At 38.0% G+C, this 16,407-nt stretch overlaps 2 protein-coding genes across 7 annotated transcripts in view; one reads left to right on the forward strand and one right to left on the reverse strand.

The window, feature by feature from the left end:
- The window catches only part of ARSK (arylsulfatase family member K), a 34,428-nt gene extending 26,492 nt beyond the window's left edge, over nt 1–7,936 (reverse strand). Inside the window, exons 1-2 of one of the 2 annotated variants that reach the window (XM_081053092.1) lie at nt 7,612–7,936; nt 1,729–1,858 (exon numbers count right to left, since the gene is read on the reverse strand). In XM_081053092.1, the coding sequence (XP_080909218.1) occupies nt 1,729–1,858; nt 7,612–7,914 (433 nt within the window). In that variant the 5' untranslated portion in view covers nt 7,915–7,936. The remainder of the gene's footprint in view (nt 1–1,728; nt 1,859–7,611) is intronic. The other variant, XM_081053093.1, reaches the window with a different exon arrangement.
- A 40-nt stretch (nt 7,937–7,976) lies between these two features.
- The window catches only part of SKIC3 (SKI3 subunit of superkiller complex), a 76,269-nt gene continuing 67,838 nt past the window's right edge, over nt 7,977–16,407 (forward strand). Inside the window, exons 1-4 of one of the 5 annotated variants that reach the window (XM_081053094.1) lie at nt 7,977–8,054; nt 13,970–14,041; nt 14,991–15,078; nt 15,886–16,078. The gene's annotated coding sequence lies outside the window, so the exon portion shown is untranslated. Of the gene's footprint in view, nt 8,360–13,969; nt 14,042–14,990; nt 15,079–15,885; nt 16,079–16,407 lie in introns of all 5 variants that reach the window. The other 4 variants (XM_081053095.1, XM_081053098.1, XM_081053096.1 and 1 more) reach the window with 4 other exon arrangements.

The following is a 16,407-nucleotide window of genomic DNA, read 5'->3' on the forward strand; positions in this document are numbered from 1 at the left end:
ATAAAAGTTCTGGGGATGTAATGTACAGAGCATGGTGACTATAGTTAATACTGTATTGTATATTTGAAAGTTGCTAAGAGAATACATCTTAAAAAGTTCTCGTCACAAGAAAAAAATTTATGTGATATGTGATAGATGTTACTAAACTTGTGATAATCATTTCACAATACATACATATATTAAATGATTATGTTACACACCTTAAACTAATACAAATGTTATATGTTAATTATATCTCAGTAAAACTGAGAAAAAATACTTCTTGCCCTTTTTCCATTTCTGTGTACACACATAATAGGGTTGAAGAAGCTTCCTTTTCTCATCTAACAAAATGCTTTATTTTAGAGGTGTGGGCTGGGTGATTACCTGGGTTTGAATCCCAATAATGCCAGTTACTGAGTGGCTTTTGGTAAGGTACTTAACCTTTCAGTACTTTAGTGCCCATCTGCAAAATGGGGATAATAACAATATCTACTTTAAGGAAATGTCAGGATTATATAAATTAACACATGTAAGGTACTTTAGAATAGTGTCAGGCACACAGTAAGAATGCAATAAATGTTAATTTTCATTACTTTATTCCTTCTCTTTGTTCAAACTCTTCAAAATACTTCTTCCAGGAAAAGCATCACCTAACAGTTTTGAAACCTAAAGAGTTAAGTGAGCACTTTTTTGTTCATTATTTCATTGGATGCTGGGAACAACCCTGTGAGATACATAGCATAGACAGCTTTTGTAGCTAAGGAAACCGTGTGACTTGTTTGACATGACCCATCGGGGATTCAAACCCAGGTCATCATCACCCCACTCTTGTTCACTGCTCATTCCATGTACTCAATTAAGAATATAAAATTAACAAAACTGTTTTTTAATATACCTAGTCCCTCATCATTGAAATATAATTTATCATATAGTTTAGCTTTCCTTTAATCATTGGTGATTATATAGTTGACTGTGCTGAAAATGTAGGTGAAGAAACTTGTGACTCAAATCAGAGAGAATATCATGCAGGGAACTTACAGACAAAAGCAAATCGCTGAGTGCTATTTATGGGTTCCAAATGCAAAAATCATATATTATAAAGAGGAAAACAACTCTGTTAGGGAAGAGACAGAATTTATAAGAATGGCAGTTTTTCTCCATTTCTCAGTTATTTATGGTTTAATGTCACTGACATTTTGCCATTAAAACTGTGCCTATTTGTTAAATTACTAAAATAAAAGTGAACAATTAGGTTTCGGAAAGAAGTAAATTGAGACTTAAAAGAGAGATAAGTATGTAATCTGAAATGATGTGGAAAAATTCAAATAAACATATGTATGAGAAGTTCTAACTACTTTGTGGCATACTCTGAAGTCCCCTCCCAATTCCCGGTACTCTTACTGAAAAATTTTCTTGGAAATAGAACTCTTCTAGGATATATGAGTATTTCCTCATTTGCTTGGACAGTCAAAAGATTCTTAGTCACCAATCATAAGGAAATGAAACAGTAACACATGAGTTAAATACCATTTTAGATGATAAAATTTCCTACTCTTGAAAAATAAATTCAAAATTCTAATAATCCCAACACCCAATACATATTTTAAAACACACATCACTTATATGAAATTTTTTTATTAGATGCCAAATGTGGCTTCTTATACTACTTTTGGGTGTAAGTTTTTAAATTGTAAAAACTTTCAGTGTGTGGCCACTTTCTTCCATTAATATGAAGCATGTTCATACCTGCGCGTGATGGGCAACAGATTGGAGAGTTTGTGTAGGCATTCAGAAAGGAAGTGCCATGTGCTTTCATGAAGTTGATAAAAGGAAGTTTCACTACTTGACTTCCTGGAAAAAATGTTAACCTTCCATCCTGGAATAAAGAAATTTAATTAACACTGATTGTATCACAAAAGAAAATTATTTCCTTTAATTTTATCCACAAAATTCACAAGTAGCAGAAGACTTTGATATGATCCTAAGAATCCTCAAAAGATAAAAACAAGTATAGACAACGATATCAGTATCTGAGAGTTGAAGGCAGTGTTACACTTGGATTCATCTGCACGCAGTAAGTAAATTAAAGGACTTCCTGGGAAGTTCTTTTGGGGGATGATGGACTGATTGAACCAATATTTAATGAGTATTTACAGTGTGCCAAGCACTGTGAAAGATCTAGAGATACGATCTGGAGATGAAACAGAATGCTTACAGTCTCGTGGGGGAGGCAAAACACCTGAGATACAGAATAACAAAGGAGACCTACTTTTGATAAGAGTGAACAGGAAAGGCTTCTCTGGGAAGTATAAGACCTAAATAACGAGAAGGAGCCAGTCATTCAAATAGTTTAAGGGGCATGGAAAGTTAGAGATACCTGCGCTGCGAGTGGAAATATCAATTAGGGAACTAGATAAATGAGCGTGAAGATTAGAAGAGATGTTGGGGTTGGAGATACGCATTTTGGAATTGAATTGGGAATTGAAGAATTCCCCTTGGTAAAAAGCAAAGACAGAAAAAAGAATATTCTAGTCCTGGAGTTATAGCTTTGAATGTTTTCAATATAATTATAAATAAGTTCAAATACAGTTTAAAAAATGAGCCAATCCAAGGTACAGGATATACATAAACCCTCAAGTTGTATGAGACTTCCAAGGGGATACATAAAGTAGGCTGGTCTATGTCAAGGCCAGGTCGTCTGGGTCAAGATTACTGCCTGAGATATGTTAGGCACTCAAAAAATACTTAGTGAATAAAATGAAATGAATCTTTAATGTAGAGCTGTTCAATTTATGAGAGACAAATTAATATGTTCAAAATTCAACAATGTACTTTTGCAAAGTTTAACACACCCGGATTAAGTACATCAATGGCAAGATTTGCATTTGATTGAGTTCTAAATTATGCTACACATATTCTCGGTGTCAAAAGCATGCCAATAATACTCTAAATGAAGATCAACCTTATTATACTATTACAGAAAAAATTAAACACTTTCTATTATAGAAATTTTGGTTTTTTAACTTCATGCAGTTTTTATACACTAGCAAATATTTTTTTAAAAAGTTACAACAGGTACCACTGATAATGGCATTAATGGGAGATGGTCCACATAATAATTAAGTCTGAGAAATGGATCTTAACATGGCTAGCTGATGACAAACACAGAGAAAGTGAGTTTTCCATCATATGGTGATGTGATTTACAATGGATAATCAGTCATATGTCAAAGTGCAGTTCTATCAAATTTCGTTGGCAGAGAGAATCTTTCAAGATGGCTTTCAGGATAACTTCCATAATTTACTAATAGCCCATGTCAGTTTTCTCAAGGCCATTCCTATGGCTCAAACAAATTAAGCATTCTGACACAGGGCATTTAAAAAAATAAAAAGAGGCGCATTGATTGGCTTTCTACGTAAAGGTGACAGAAATGATACCAAATTGCCTGCATGTCTCCATTCTGCTATTATTCTTGACGCTCAGGGACCCACCAACTTTCCCCTTGGATGGATGAGCCTTTTGGTAGATATGATTTTGTGATTTGGGTTGCTCCTTCTAGAACCATGACTTGGTATTCAGTTCCTCATCATCCTGGGCCAGGGAAAACCAGTGATGTTTAGATTGTAAGGCATCATTTTAATGACAATGGAACAGTAGCTTTAACTGTCTTATCTGTTATCACTGCAGGACTGTGTATATATTCTTCTCAGATCAGACGCATGAGATTCCCACTAGACCTTCCAGTCCCACCTCCCACTCCTGAAACATCAACGAAAATATAACCAATGCAGGTGCAGGGGTTGGAGGACAGAGGCAGAGAGGATGCTTGTCCTTGAAGACGCAGACAGAGGTGCTTCTTTCTTAAAAACGAGTTTATTAAGATATAACTCACATACCATACAATACACCCATTTAATGTGTACAATTCAATGGTTTTAGTATATTCCGAGAAGCTTCTCATCATTCCAAAAAGAAAACCTACACTCCTTAGCCATCATCCTCCTATTCTCCCATTCCCCCATACCCTAGGCAACTGCTAATCTTTCTGTCTCTACAGATTTGCTTGCTCTGGACATTTCTTGTAAATGGAATCACATAATATTTTGTCCTTTGTGAGTAGCTGCTTTCACTTGGCATAATGACTTCTAGCTTCATCCACATTGCAGCATGTATCAATATCACATTTATTTTTTATTGTTGAATAATATTACTACATTTTAAAAAATCCATTTACCAGTTGATGGATATTTGCGTTGTTTCCACTGTTTGGCAGTATTATAATACTGCTATGAACATTCACATATAAGTCTTTTGTGTAGACGTAGGTTTTGATTTCTCTTGGATATATACCTAGAAGTAGAATTGCTGGATCATATCGCAATTCATGTTTAACCTTTTCAGGAATTGCTAAACTGTTTTGCAAAGTGGCTACATCTTTTTAGATTCCCACCAGTAGTGAATGAGGGTCCCGATTCCCTCAGATCCTAGCTGACTCTAATTATTGTGTCCTTTTGGTTATAGCCATCTTACTGGGTGTCTCATTGAGTTTTGATTTACATTTTCCTAATGATTAATGATGTTGAGTATCTTTTCATGTGCTTAGAGGCCATTTGTTTATCGTCTTTGGAGAAATGTCTGTTCAGATTTTTTGCCCGTTTTTTAATTGCTTAATTCAAGGTCACAAAGATTTGCATCTATATTTTCTTGTAAGAGTTTAACAGTTTTAGCTTTTATGTTTGATATTGATTCATTTTGAGTTAATTTTTGAAAATGGTGTGAGGCAGGGTCCAACTTCATTCTTTTGCATATGGATATTTAGTTTCCCCACCACTATTTGTTGAAAAGGCTATTATTTCCCTACTAAATGATCTTGGGACCTTTGTTGAAAATCGACTATAAACATGAGTTTATTTTTGTACTTTCAATTCTAGTCCATTGATCTATATTTCTATCCTTATGCCAGTAATATACTATCCTGATTTCTGTAGTTTCTAGTAAGTTTTGAAATTATAAAGTGTAAATCTTCCAACTTTGTTCTTGTATAAAATTGTCTTGGCTATTCTGGGACCTTGAATTTCTATATGAACTTTAGGATGGGTTTCTCTATTGCTGCAAAAACACCATAGAGATTTAGAGATTGCATTGAATCTGTAGATAAATTTGGTGATTATTACTATATTAACAATATTAAATCTTCTGATCCATGAACATGGGATGTTTTCCCATTTATTTAGGTGTTCTTTAATTTCTTTCAATAATGTTTTATAGTTTTCAGAGTATAATAACTGTATTTCTTAGGTTAGATTTATTCCTAAACATTTCAATCTTTTGATGCTATTTTAAGTAGAATTATTTTCTTAATTTTATTTTTAGTTTGCTAATCAATCAAGTGTATAGGAATACAGCTGAGTTTTGTATTTGATCTTATATCTTGCTAAACTTAACTTTGTAGTTCTAATAGTTTTGTAGTGGATTCCCAAGGATTTTCTCTATATAAGATTGTGTTATCTATAAGCAGAGATGCTTCTTCCTTTCTAATTTGGATGACTTTTATTTCATTTTCTTGTCTATCTCCCTGACTAGAGTCTCTAGTATAATGTTGCATACACATAGTAAGAACAGATACACTTATCTTGTTCCCGATCTTTGGGAGAAAATATTCAGTCTTTTACAATTAAGTATGATATTAGCTGTGGCTTTTTTGCAGATGACCTTTATCAGACTGAAGAAATTCTCATCTATTTCTAGTTGGCTGAGTGCTTCTCTCATGAAGTATTGAATTTTGTCAAATACTCTTTCTGTATCTACTGAGATGATCATGTGGCTTTTGTCCTTTATTAAATTAACACAGTGTATTACATTAACTGATTTTCAGATACGAAACCCACGTTACATTCCAGGGATAAATCCCACTTGGTCATGGTATCTAATCCTTTTTATATATTGCTGAATTGAATTTGCTAGTATTTTGTTCAGGATCTTTGCTACTACCTTGTTTTCCCCCAAATAAGACCTAGCCGGACAATCAGCTCTAATGTATCTTTTGGAGCAAAAATTAATATAAGACCCGATATTATATTAATATTATATTATATTATACTATATCCAGTCTTATGTTATCTTAATATAAGACCCGGTCTTATTTTACTATAGTAAGTAAGACCGGCTAAGAACGGGTCTTATATTATTTTTTGCTCTGAAAGATGCATTAGAGCTGATTGTCTGGCTAGGTCTTATTTTCGGGGAAACTTGGTATATTCATAAGAGTTATTAGTCTGTGCACAATATTTATGTACTTATATACACAAATACTATATAAAAATCTATGTATTCTTTACTATGTATACTTTACTAAAAAAAATTACAAACCAAATATCGCAGTTATCTTTGGAAGTTTCTAGGATGTTGGGATGTACCACCTGGATTCTTTTTTAGGAATGAAAGCTTGCCTCTGCTGAAGACAGTTGCCTTGCCCATGATCATGCCCCATTCTGGGAGCAAACTGATGGCCATCCAACATGAGAGTACAAAGACCTGGTGCCCTCACCCCAATGGGAAACAGTTCCAAAGCATCATGTTAGTTTGAGAATTACACCTAAAATCAGCTGAGGCCTCCACTGACACAGCAACAAAACTCCACTTCTCTCTCTCCTGGCAATCCTGCTTCCTTCTTTTCCCTTTGATCTCAACAGCACTCTCTAATAAACCTCTCTTACATTCCTTTCCAATAGTGCCTGTTCTCTAAGTTTAGATAATCATAAAGATTACTTTAACATTCTCAACAAATTCTATGGACATATCCAGACAATGTAACTTTAATCACTATTGGAGAAAGGCAATACAATGTAACATAGTGATTAAAAGGATTTTGGTGCCAGATATGCTTAACGCTATCTATGTGACCACAGTAACACCCAGTGATAATGAACTAATGTTATAATTAGTAACCAAACATTTGTCCAAGCAGTAGTTTTAAAATAATGGATAATACTGAAAGTATCAGGTAATATTGATAGTAGTTTTTGTAAAGTTCCAAAAACCGTTCAAGTTTAGGATTAAACAACAACACCCATGCATATAATGTCACCGGAATATAAAGGAATGGATCAAATTATATCAACTAATACAATTAAATCAGCACTAACAGGATTATCAGGTACGTGGGTAATAAAAATGTTAACTTTCTTCACTTCTCACCCACACGTTAATTCCTGCAAACTAGAGGTGAACCGGTAAACCACGGCTGGAAAGCTAACAAGCTTTTATGGAGATGCAGAATGTTATTTTCCCCCCTCTATTAAATCAAACGGGGTATGAAAAGCTCATCAGTAGTGGTGAAACAATTCAGTGGGTCTAGGCTAGCAGTAAGAATGAAAATAAAGATTTGCAAAGAGTCTATTAGAGTGTACTTTATTTACTAAAGTATTGTTTTGTATGTATTACATGCATATATCTACGTGGTGTACGTGTGTATACGGGGCCTCAAGACAAAATGCATTTCTTTGTGTCAGGGGTAAAACACGTTTGAAAGTCTCAGGTTCTGCTCCCCAAAGCCTGAAGCACAGGAAAGGCTGGGGGCCCACAGCGGATCTCGAGCGGCGCGCCCCCCAGCCTCCCGTCGGTACTTACAAAGGAGTCGCTCACAACTAGCACCACGTTAGGTGCATCGGGCCAAACCGGAGCTGCTCCCCGCCTCTGCCCACTTGGCCCGGGAGCGGGTGCTGCCAGAGCACGGACGGCGACCACAGACACCCACAGCAGCAGCATCGCACGGAGCGGTTGAGAGCCCAGCCGCTGGGCGCGGGGCCCGCCTCCTCCCTCCGGGAAGAAGTGAGCCGGGATTGCAGTTGTGTTTTCTCCTAGCGCTTCACCCGCAGAACTACAACTCCCGTCAGGCTTGGAGGAAGCACATGCGCAACGGAGGTACCCCATGCCTCACCTCTCGCTCAGACCCTTTAATCAAATATCGCACAAACTAAGATCCAGCCCCTGCCAGTCACGTGAGCGATGCTTGGAGCACCGCGCATGCGCTCAGACTCCAGACTTGGCGTTTTTGGGAACATCTGTCCCAGGTAGGATCGGGTCCCTTTTGCAGAAGTTGGAGTAGGTAGGTGGTTGAGAGGGTTGAAATGAAAACCTAGCGAGAGAAGGATCAGGGGCCGGGGCTGCTGGGTTTACGCCGAACGAGCGTGCTAAGTGATAGGCGAGACGGTGATGAGGTGGCGGCGCGTCTGTCACTGAAGTTGGATCGGGCGGTTCTTTGTGGGGCGTTGGCTGGACCGCCACAGGTGCGCCACGGATACGCGGAGCCCCTCCAGTGCCTTCCCCTGAGGAAGTTTGTCGCCTGCCGCCTCTTACTCCCGCCTTTGCCCGGGCGGTAAGCACGTACTGCGCTCCGGTGGGGTGAGGGGTGGGCCTAGTGGTTAGGATCAAGTTTCAGGTTCTAGGCGGGGACCAGGCTGAGGTCCGGCTGGTCTCCTTGTCTCCGCGGGGAAACCCCGCCGCTCAGAGGGGGAGAAACGCCGGGGCACGACGACGTGTGCGCTTAAGGGACGGGGGCTCGGAATACCATCGTTGGGCTGCAGGAAAATCGCGCGTCCTGCTTGACGGTTGAACTCTTTCGGAAAAGTCTGGAAGAAGCAGATTTCTGTCCCAGAGCCCTTGTTTCTGATTTCATTTATCATAGTTTCAGGTATGTAATTTGCGCATCCCGTTAGTCATTGTCGTGCGGGGTCTCCTGCGGGGTCTCTGCGCCCGCGCCCCACATGCAGGACACAGTGAGGCCAAACGGGAACTCCCACGGAGCCAGAGGTAGGGGAGTCACACCACTGTATTCTCGCCGGCGGCCGGGCTGGAGGCACAGGAAGCAGGAGCCACGCTGTCTGCGACCCTCGCTGCTCCGCTTGCTGGCTCAGCCACCATCACCTTGCTAGCCCCCATTTGCTGCTAGCGTAGCCACGGCAGTTATATTAGTGGCCAATGTCTCACTGGTTACAGCTGACGGCCAAGTAGCCACAGCTGATGGCCATGCAATCACAGCTGATGGCCGTTTACTACCTGAGCCAGCACCTTTCCACGTGAGGCCGAGAGCCTGGAAACTGCAACTCCTGGCTCTGTCCCCACAGTCATTTTAATATTTTGACAGGAAAAGGAGGGAATTGTAGTACTTTTTTAAAACATAAAATCAACTCTTCATACTAATGTCTGACAGTGTTTTTGCATAAAATAACTGTAATAAGCAACAGACCTTATTTAATACTCACATAACATTCATTATGCGATGAGCACTATACCAAGCCTTTATTGAGCCCTTACTTTTAAGTGTGCCGGTTACTTTTCAGTGGAGTGTTTTCCATAATCCTCACTTTCACCATTTTGCAGATAGAAAAACTGTGGCTTGGACGGGTTACGTGACTTGTTCAAGATCACACGGGGAGCCAGTTTGAGTAGGACTTGAATTTGTGAAGTCTGTGCCCTAACTCACTACTATGCTCAGTCTCTAGTTACTTACAACATTTCATGACTTTCTGCTGAGCTGAATATCAGTGAAGCAGAATTGTTAATCAAGCAGCATGCTAAAGATCTGTACGTGAGTACAAATGTGTAAACAATACTCCCTGTCCACAAGGAACTTACACTCTAGGGAAACAAAAGAAATACTAGTACAGCATAGAAGGTAATACACATAGGCTATCTCGTGAACGGGATATGTTGTAAAAATGTGTTCTGAGTCACTTTAGAATATAGGACACATTTTACCGTAGAAACAATGTTGACTGACCTTTAGATTCATAAATAAATACATTTAACTTTGTCTGTGGCATAGTACTGATTCTGTGAACTATGTATACTCTCTATGGCCTTGTTTTCACAGAACATATATTCTGAATTCCTGGTCAGGATGACAGGAATACATCTTTTTCTTACTTTATCTCCCCTTGATGGTGTTGGTGGGAGCTGGTACTGCAGTGGGGTGGAACAAGACGGATATTTTAGAGCCCCAGACACACAGTGCTAGAAGAATCTTAAGAGGCTTCTTAGTCCTACTTCTCATCTGACATTCAATTTGTCCTACAACATTCCTGCCAAGTGGATTGTCCAGTCTGTGCTTTTTCATCTCCAGTGATGGGAAATACACTTCCTTTGAGCAGCTCATTCCACATTTGTACAGGTCTAATTATTAAAAGTTCTTATTTTGAGCTGAAATCAGTCTTTCTCTACTTTTAACCATTCATAGTCCCTTTCTCTTCACTTTTCCGTGAATAATCTCTTCCTTTTAATAACCCTTCTGATCTTTTTCCCACCAATTTTTCGTCCCCAGTTCCTTCAGCTGGTTATTACATAATTTCAGATTTCTCCATTACTTTGATCACTCTTTTCTGGACATAGAGCATTTTTGCTAATCAGTAACTAACCCTAAGAAGAATTGTGAGTGTGCATCTCTATGTGGTACATGTACTGTGTTTCCCTGAAAATAAGACCAGGTCTTATATTAATTCTTGCTCCAAAAGACGCAATAGGGCTTATGTTCTGGGGACGTCATCCTGAAAAATCATGCTAAGGCTTATTTTCCAGTTATGTCTTATTTTCGGGGGGAAATGGTATGTGTGTTGCAGTGAAGGTCGGGGTTCTATTACATGTTAAGTCATCAGTTAAAGATTTGTATGTTAGGGATGTGTTCGTGAAATACTTCACTCTGCAGTTCAGAAAAGTCTTCAGTTGAAAGTCTTGGTCTAGGTTTCGGTTCTTCATAGTTCTTTTAATGTCCACAATACCACAGCACTATATTCTGCCTTAAGAAAAGGAGGTTACGTATGCAGTTAGTGATTATGTGGCATAAATTCAGTATTGTCTTCACCTGCTGTGTTTTTGTGACTATTTATTGAATATCCACAATGTACCAGACACTAGGAAATAGGAGAGTAATAAAAATAATCTTTGCTCTTAAGGAACTTGTAGGCTAATTGTAGGAAACACACACACACACACACACACACACACACACACACCTGTAAATTTAATAACAGTATAAAAGTTATCAAAAAGTCCAGTTAATTGCCAAACAAAAACCCCAAACCAGAATATCCCAAATTGTGCTTTGGAGAATGCTAGTGTGCTTCAAAATGTTAATTGCTGTTCATTAAAATAAATGTTCCATAGTAACATAAGTTGCAAAGTTGCTGGGTTAAAGTATCTTCAGGTCTTTACTGTGACTTCTCAGAGCCTTTAAAATGCGAATATACATTGTAACTTTCAGAGTGATTTAGGTATATAATGTGCAGTATTCACAAAGTTACTAGGCCCTACATTAACACCTCTAAGCACTTTAATGTTTCTTTGGAGATGTTGGTGTAGATAATAAGTGTTACAAAGTTCAGACTAGTGTGAGATTCATTTGAGAAGGCTTTACACTTCACACTTGAATGTGGCCGTGGATTACAGCAGCATTTGAGTAGACAGAAGCAAGAGTGGACAGACTCAATGGGAGAAGGAAAGATGTAAGTGTGGAAAGCGCTAGGGGATGGTGAAAAAAAGAATGTGACCTAATCCTGAAAAGGAGAGGCTTCCTTTCTCACCTTCGCAAGTGGAGAAATTCTGTCTCTGGCAGTGGGGACACAAAACTAAATGTCTTTGTGTAGGCTTTGGAGACTGGAAAATCATAGTACTCAATAGGTGTTGGATGGAATGTAAGGAATGTAAGGATGGAATGTAAGGATGGAATGTAAGGAATGTAAGGAATGTATGTAAGGAATTCTGAAGATGTATTACCTTTATTTAGGGATTTTTTTTGACCTGGGTGATAGGACACATCTACACAGAACAATAAAAAGCATCTGTTAAGTTTCAGTTGAGTAACTCAACCAATAAATGCTTCAGTGGTTCAGAAGGGGGGTGGTGTCTGCTGTAGGCTTTGGTCTAGTATTTGTATACTGACTAATTTGAAGAGAATCTTGTGTTTAATGATAGTTGTCTTTCGAGACACATAGGCAGGAAGGTTACTTCTTGAGAGATCAAGGAAGGAGGGGGTTTTGGGATTTTAAATGTGTAGAGAACATATATAATAACTCCTGTGGGTTAGGAATGGTGGAAAAAGTAGTGTAGTTAATTGAGAGGGTGGCAGTACATAAGGAAAACAGAAGTAATATATATTGTGTGCAGGCATTCCATCTATGTAAATATCAGGTAAGTGATGTAATCCTCACTTCACCAATGAGGAATAGGCTTGGAGTTGTGAAGTAAGAAGCCCAGGTTCTGATGGCACTTGAAACCAGATGCTTCTGATTCCTAAGCCCCTTTTCAACCAGATTAAATCTGGGCTTGGTGGGTGAATATAGCAGAATGAAGAGGCAGACAAAATCTGGGGTATTTTGTAAGAACAGAGTTCAAGTGACTCAGTAATATTATGTAATCAGGTTGGGTAGGGAGGGTGGGGGCTTAAAGAAATTAGTGATATGGAGAGTCAGGTTTTAACATTATTTTATCTCCCCACCCCCTTGTTTTAATTCGTACTTTCCTAAATATTGTTTGGATCACAATACTTTGTTTTCTTTACTATATGATGCTTTTCTGTGGAACTATCCATTCTATTTAAGTATGTAGCTAGTATGTTTACGTCCAGTAAACTTACTTTCTCTTTGTTGTTCATCCCCACCTGCTTCATCTAAATTTTGTTCATTTCCTAGTTCTAAAGTAGCATTTTGTTTTCAATGTTATTCAGTTTTTCAAAACCACCTCCATTCTCTCCATGAAGCATTCTAGATTAGTTTTGTTTGACAGAATTCGTTCCAGGGATGCCATAAAAAAATACTTAGAATTTGTTGTCCTGTAGAGTTGGTGTTAATATGTCAGATGGCTATTTAGATGGATTTGTAACCTTTACAAAAAGTTTTCTCTATTTTCATTAAATTGCAAACTAATCTAGTTGCATAATGTGGGCAGTTCTTTTTAATATTTATAATTCTTTATATGGCTTAGGATAAGGTTCACTTTTGTGTAGTTAGGATGCAAATCAGTGTAAATAAGTGCTCTTAATTGTTCTCTGTTGGAAACAAAGTAACTAGACATAGGTGATATTCTCTTTTGGCTCAGTTTTTTTTTTTTTTTTTTTTTGAAGGGGAACAGGACTTTATTGGGGCAACAGTGTGTACTTCCAGGACTTTTTTCCAAGTCAAGTTGTTGTCCTTTCAATCTTAGTTGTGGAGGGCGCAGCTCAGCTTCAGGTCCAGTTGCCGATTCTAGTCAGGGGGCACAGCCCACCATCCCTTGTGGGAGTCAAACCGGCAACCTTGTGGTTGAGAGGACGCACTCCAACCAACTGAGCCATCTGGGAGCTCAGCGGAAGCTCAGCTCAAGGTGCCGTGTTCAATCTTAGTTGCAGGGGGCGGAGCCCACCATCCCTTGTGGAGGAATCGAACTGGCAACCTTGTGGTTAAGAGGACGCGCTCCAACCAACTGAGCCATCTGGGAGCTCAGCGGCAGCTCAGCTCAAGGTGCCGTGTTTAATCTTAGTTGCAGAGGACGCTGCCCACCATCCCTTGCGGGACTCGAGGAATTAAACTGGCAACCTTGTGGTTGAGAGCCCACTGGCCTATGTGGGAATCGAACTGGCAGCCTTCGGAGTTAGGAGCATGGAGCTCCAACCGCCTGAGCCACTGGGCCGGCCCCCTTGGCTCAGTTTTTTATATTGAAGTTAATGTATTTTGAGTTTCTAAAATGTTTTTTCAGAATCTTTCTGATTGCTTATGGACATTCCTTTTATCAGCTGGGGCAACGGGAACAGTTTAGACTAGGTTTGAAGTTTGGAGATTAAGATTAGTGTCTCTTTGGGAAAGAAAAAATATGAAAAGTTGTACATAATTGTGTCTCATGTTTTAAATTATGAATTATGAAAATTGAACCGCAATGTAATGCGTTAAAAAGTTCAGTAGGTTTTGGGTTATGTGTATCATCCTATTTATGTGCCTGTCTCATATTTTACATAATTTAGATGGATAACGGTTAATGAACAATGTGAAATTGAATTCAAAAAGAAGATAGAAGTAGTGAAAATAGGTAAAAGGTAAGTTTCCAGAAGTCTAAATAATAGGTAACTGGAGTCTAGTTTTATTTAATAATTGTTTTTACCAATTCCTTTCAGAAGAGAGGTCATCACAAAATGCCTTTAGACTTTTGTTAGTAGATTTGAAAGTATAATTCTTTTACTTTTCTGTAATTAATTTTCACCGTCATTATTGTTACTATTTATAATTATTGTTATTAATTAACTAGTTAATTAATTAATTTTTGCTTCGTGAAATCTCTGTATCTGCACAACTGAATATAGCTTAAGGTTTCATAGCTTTAGGTGGAGTGTGTAGGACATATTAATTCATCTACCCATATTTATTAGTTTTGAGGTATGTCGTCTTTTTGGCATGGCTATTATTTTCTAACTTTTTAAAAGTGCAGTTGTTGATACTTTCTATGCTTGATATGTTGAATTAAAATCTTTTAGGGTGGTAGAAAAGTTCCACTGAGTGAAATTTGCAAAATGAATGCTCTTATTTAACAAAATCAGTTGACATTGAGGAGAAAACATGGGAGGAGAGGTATAAGAAAGAGCAAAATGTGTGGGGCTGAGGAAGAATAGTAGATACTTGTAAGAAAGCTAGGTTTTTCTTTGAAGTATTAGATATACTTGGAATGGAGGGAAATATCCCAAAGAGAGGAGTATGGGTTTACATGGAATCATTTTGGATAGTAGGTTTTTACTCTGTGAAAGGAAATGGGTTTGATGGCACCTAGTAGTTGGTTAGTGCTCAGTAAAGCTTTGTTTTAAGAAAAATGAGTGAATGAGTCTCTCCCTTCTCCACCTCACCTCCCAAAAAGAGGAAGATGTTTTCAGGACTAGAAGGTGGCATATTTTTTTGTCTTTTAAAAAATTACTTAACCCCGCAAAACCGTTGTGTGTGTGTATCTGATGTTTATATATAAATAAAAATCTTATATACATTATATATTTATTTTAGGTGAAGAGAGAGCTTCAATGCTAGCATATTATGCTAAATGAAGAAGGAATAGGAAGAGAAGAATAGAAGATTCCACTGAAGCAAAAGAGTAATTATAATTGCGTTTGGAAACATATAGGGATATTGAAGGGTATTGAACATTAGAATTGGTTACCAAGAGAAGAATGGAGTTTGTCTCTAGTGGTATTTAAAAATAACCTACTTACAAGCATTTAACAGCTCTGTGTTTGCTACTATATTTAAGACCAAACTTGTCTTTCTGACTTTGAAGGTCTTCTGTTATCTGCTGCTCTGCTTTTCCCACGCAGCTTAATTTTCTACTGTTCTTTATCAAGTCCTTTCTGTTCTGTTCAGCCTGGTTTTCTCATTGGTTCTCACTGAATGTGACACATGTCACATTCATTCCTATCTCTCTGACTTCGCTAATACAATTGCCTCTGACTAGAGTAATTTTCCTTCTTCCCTCCATTCTTAAATCCTGCCTTCTCCATTTAGTAGCTGTTAATTACTTCACATCACACTTTTCCCCTCTGAACTTCTATCCTTAGTTTAGCATTTGATTCTCTAATAGCTCATATGCCTTAGGTCTTTTTCTTGATTTAGATTGTATTCTTTAGAGCAGGGGCCTTCTTTTCTGTTTATTTAATGTTGTGTGCTACGTGTATCGCTTAGGGCTGTATACAGCACCAGTGCTGGTGGGTTCTGCCTTGCTAGTTGGTGCTTCCACCAATACTTTGGGTGATACATAAAATGGTGATCTTTGTCCCAGAAAAGTTGTATTCTTCTGTTTGTTTTTCCTTAGTCTTATCTTAAAACTGTTTTTGTTCTTTTTTAACTTGGACTCTTGATGTTTTTTCACTTGGATGCTTCTTTTTATCCTTTTCTATTGGTCCAGATTAGCTGCCATCATCGATGTTCTCTTCTTTTTAGTCTGCCAGTTTATCTATCAAAGATAATTTTGGCATGAGAAAACTTAAGGTGAAGTCAGTGCTGAAATTTGTTGCCTGCTCCAATCAAGATTTGTAGACTCCCCCCAAAAAAATCCTTCTGAAGTTTGCACCAGCAAATTTATATGAAGATAATTTCAGGTATGAGGCCTATTTCTAAAATAAGAGTCTATGAAATATGCTATTTTAATTGTGTAATTATTGTAACTAGGAAAAAGTCACTTTTCTGCCAATGTAGGGAATCTGGTTCTGGCTGAAGACAAGTCAGTTTTAGGATATCTTAATTTTTATATTATTTTGAATCTAACATTCTTTAAGTCAAAAGGATTCTTTTTCATTCTCTAGCTTTTCATAGTTACTTGATCTTGTACTTCTACCTGGACCTCTTTGGATATAAAGGACCGTTACTTAACCATGTCAGCGAGCCATCTTAGTTCATTTTGCTGCTTTGAACATTTTCAGTTGATAAT

Source organism: Rhinolophus hipposideros (assembly GCF_964194185.1).
Source record: "Rhinolophus hipposideros genome assembly, chromosome: 7".
NCBI lineage: Eukaryota > Metazoa > Chordata > Mammalia > Chiroptera > Rhinolophidae > Rhinolophus > Rhinolophus hipposideros.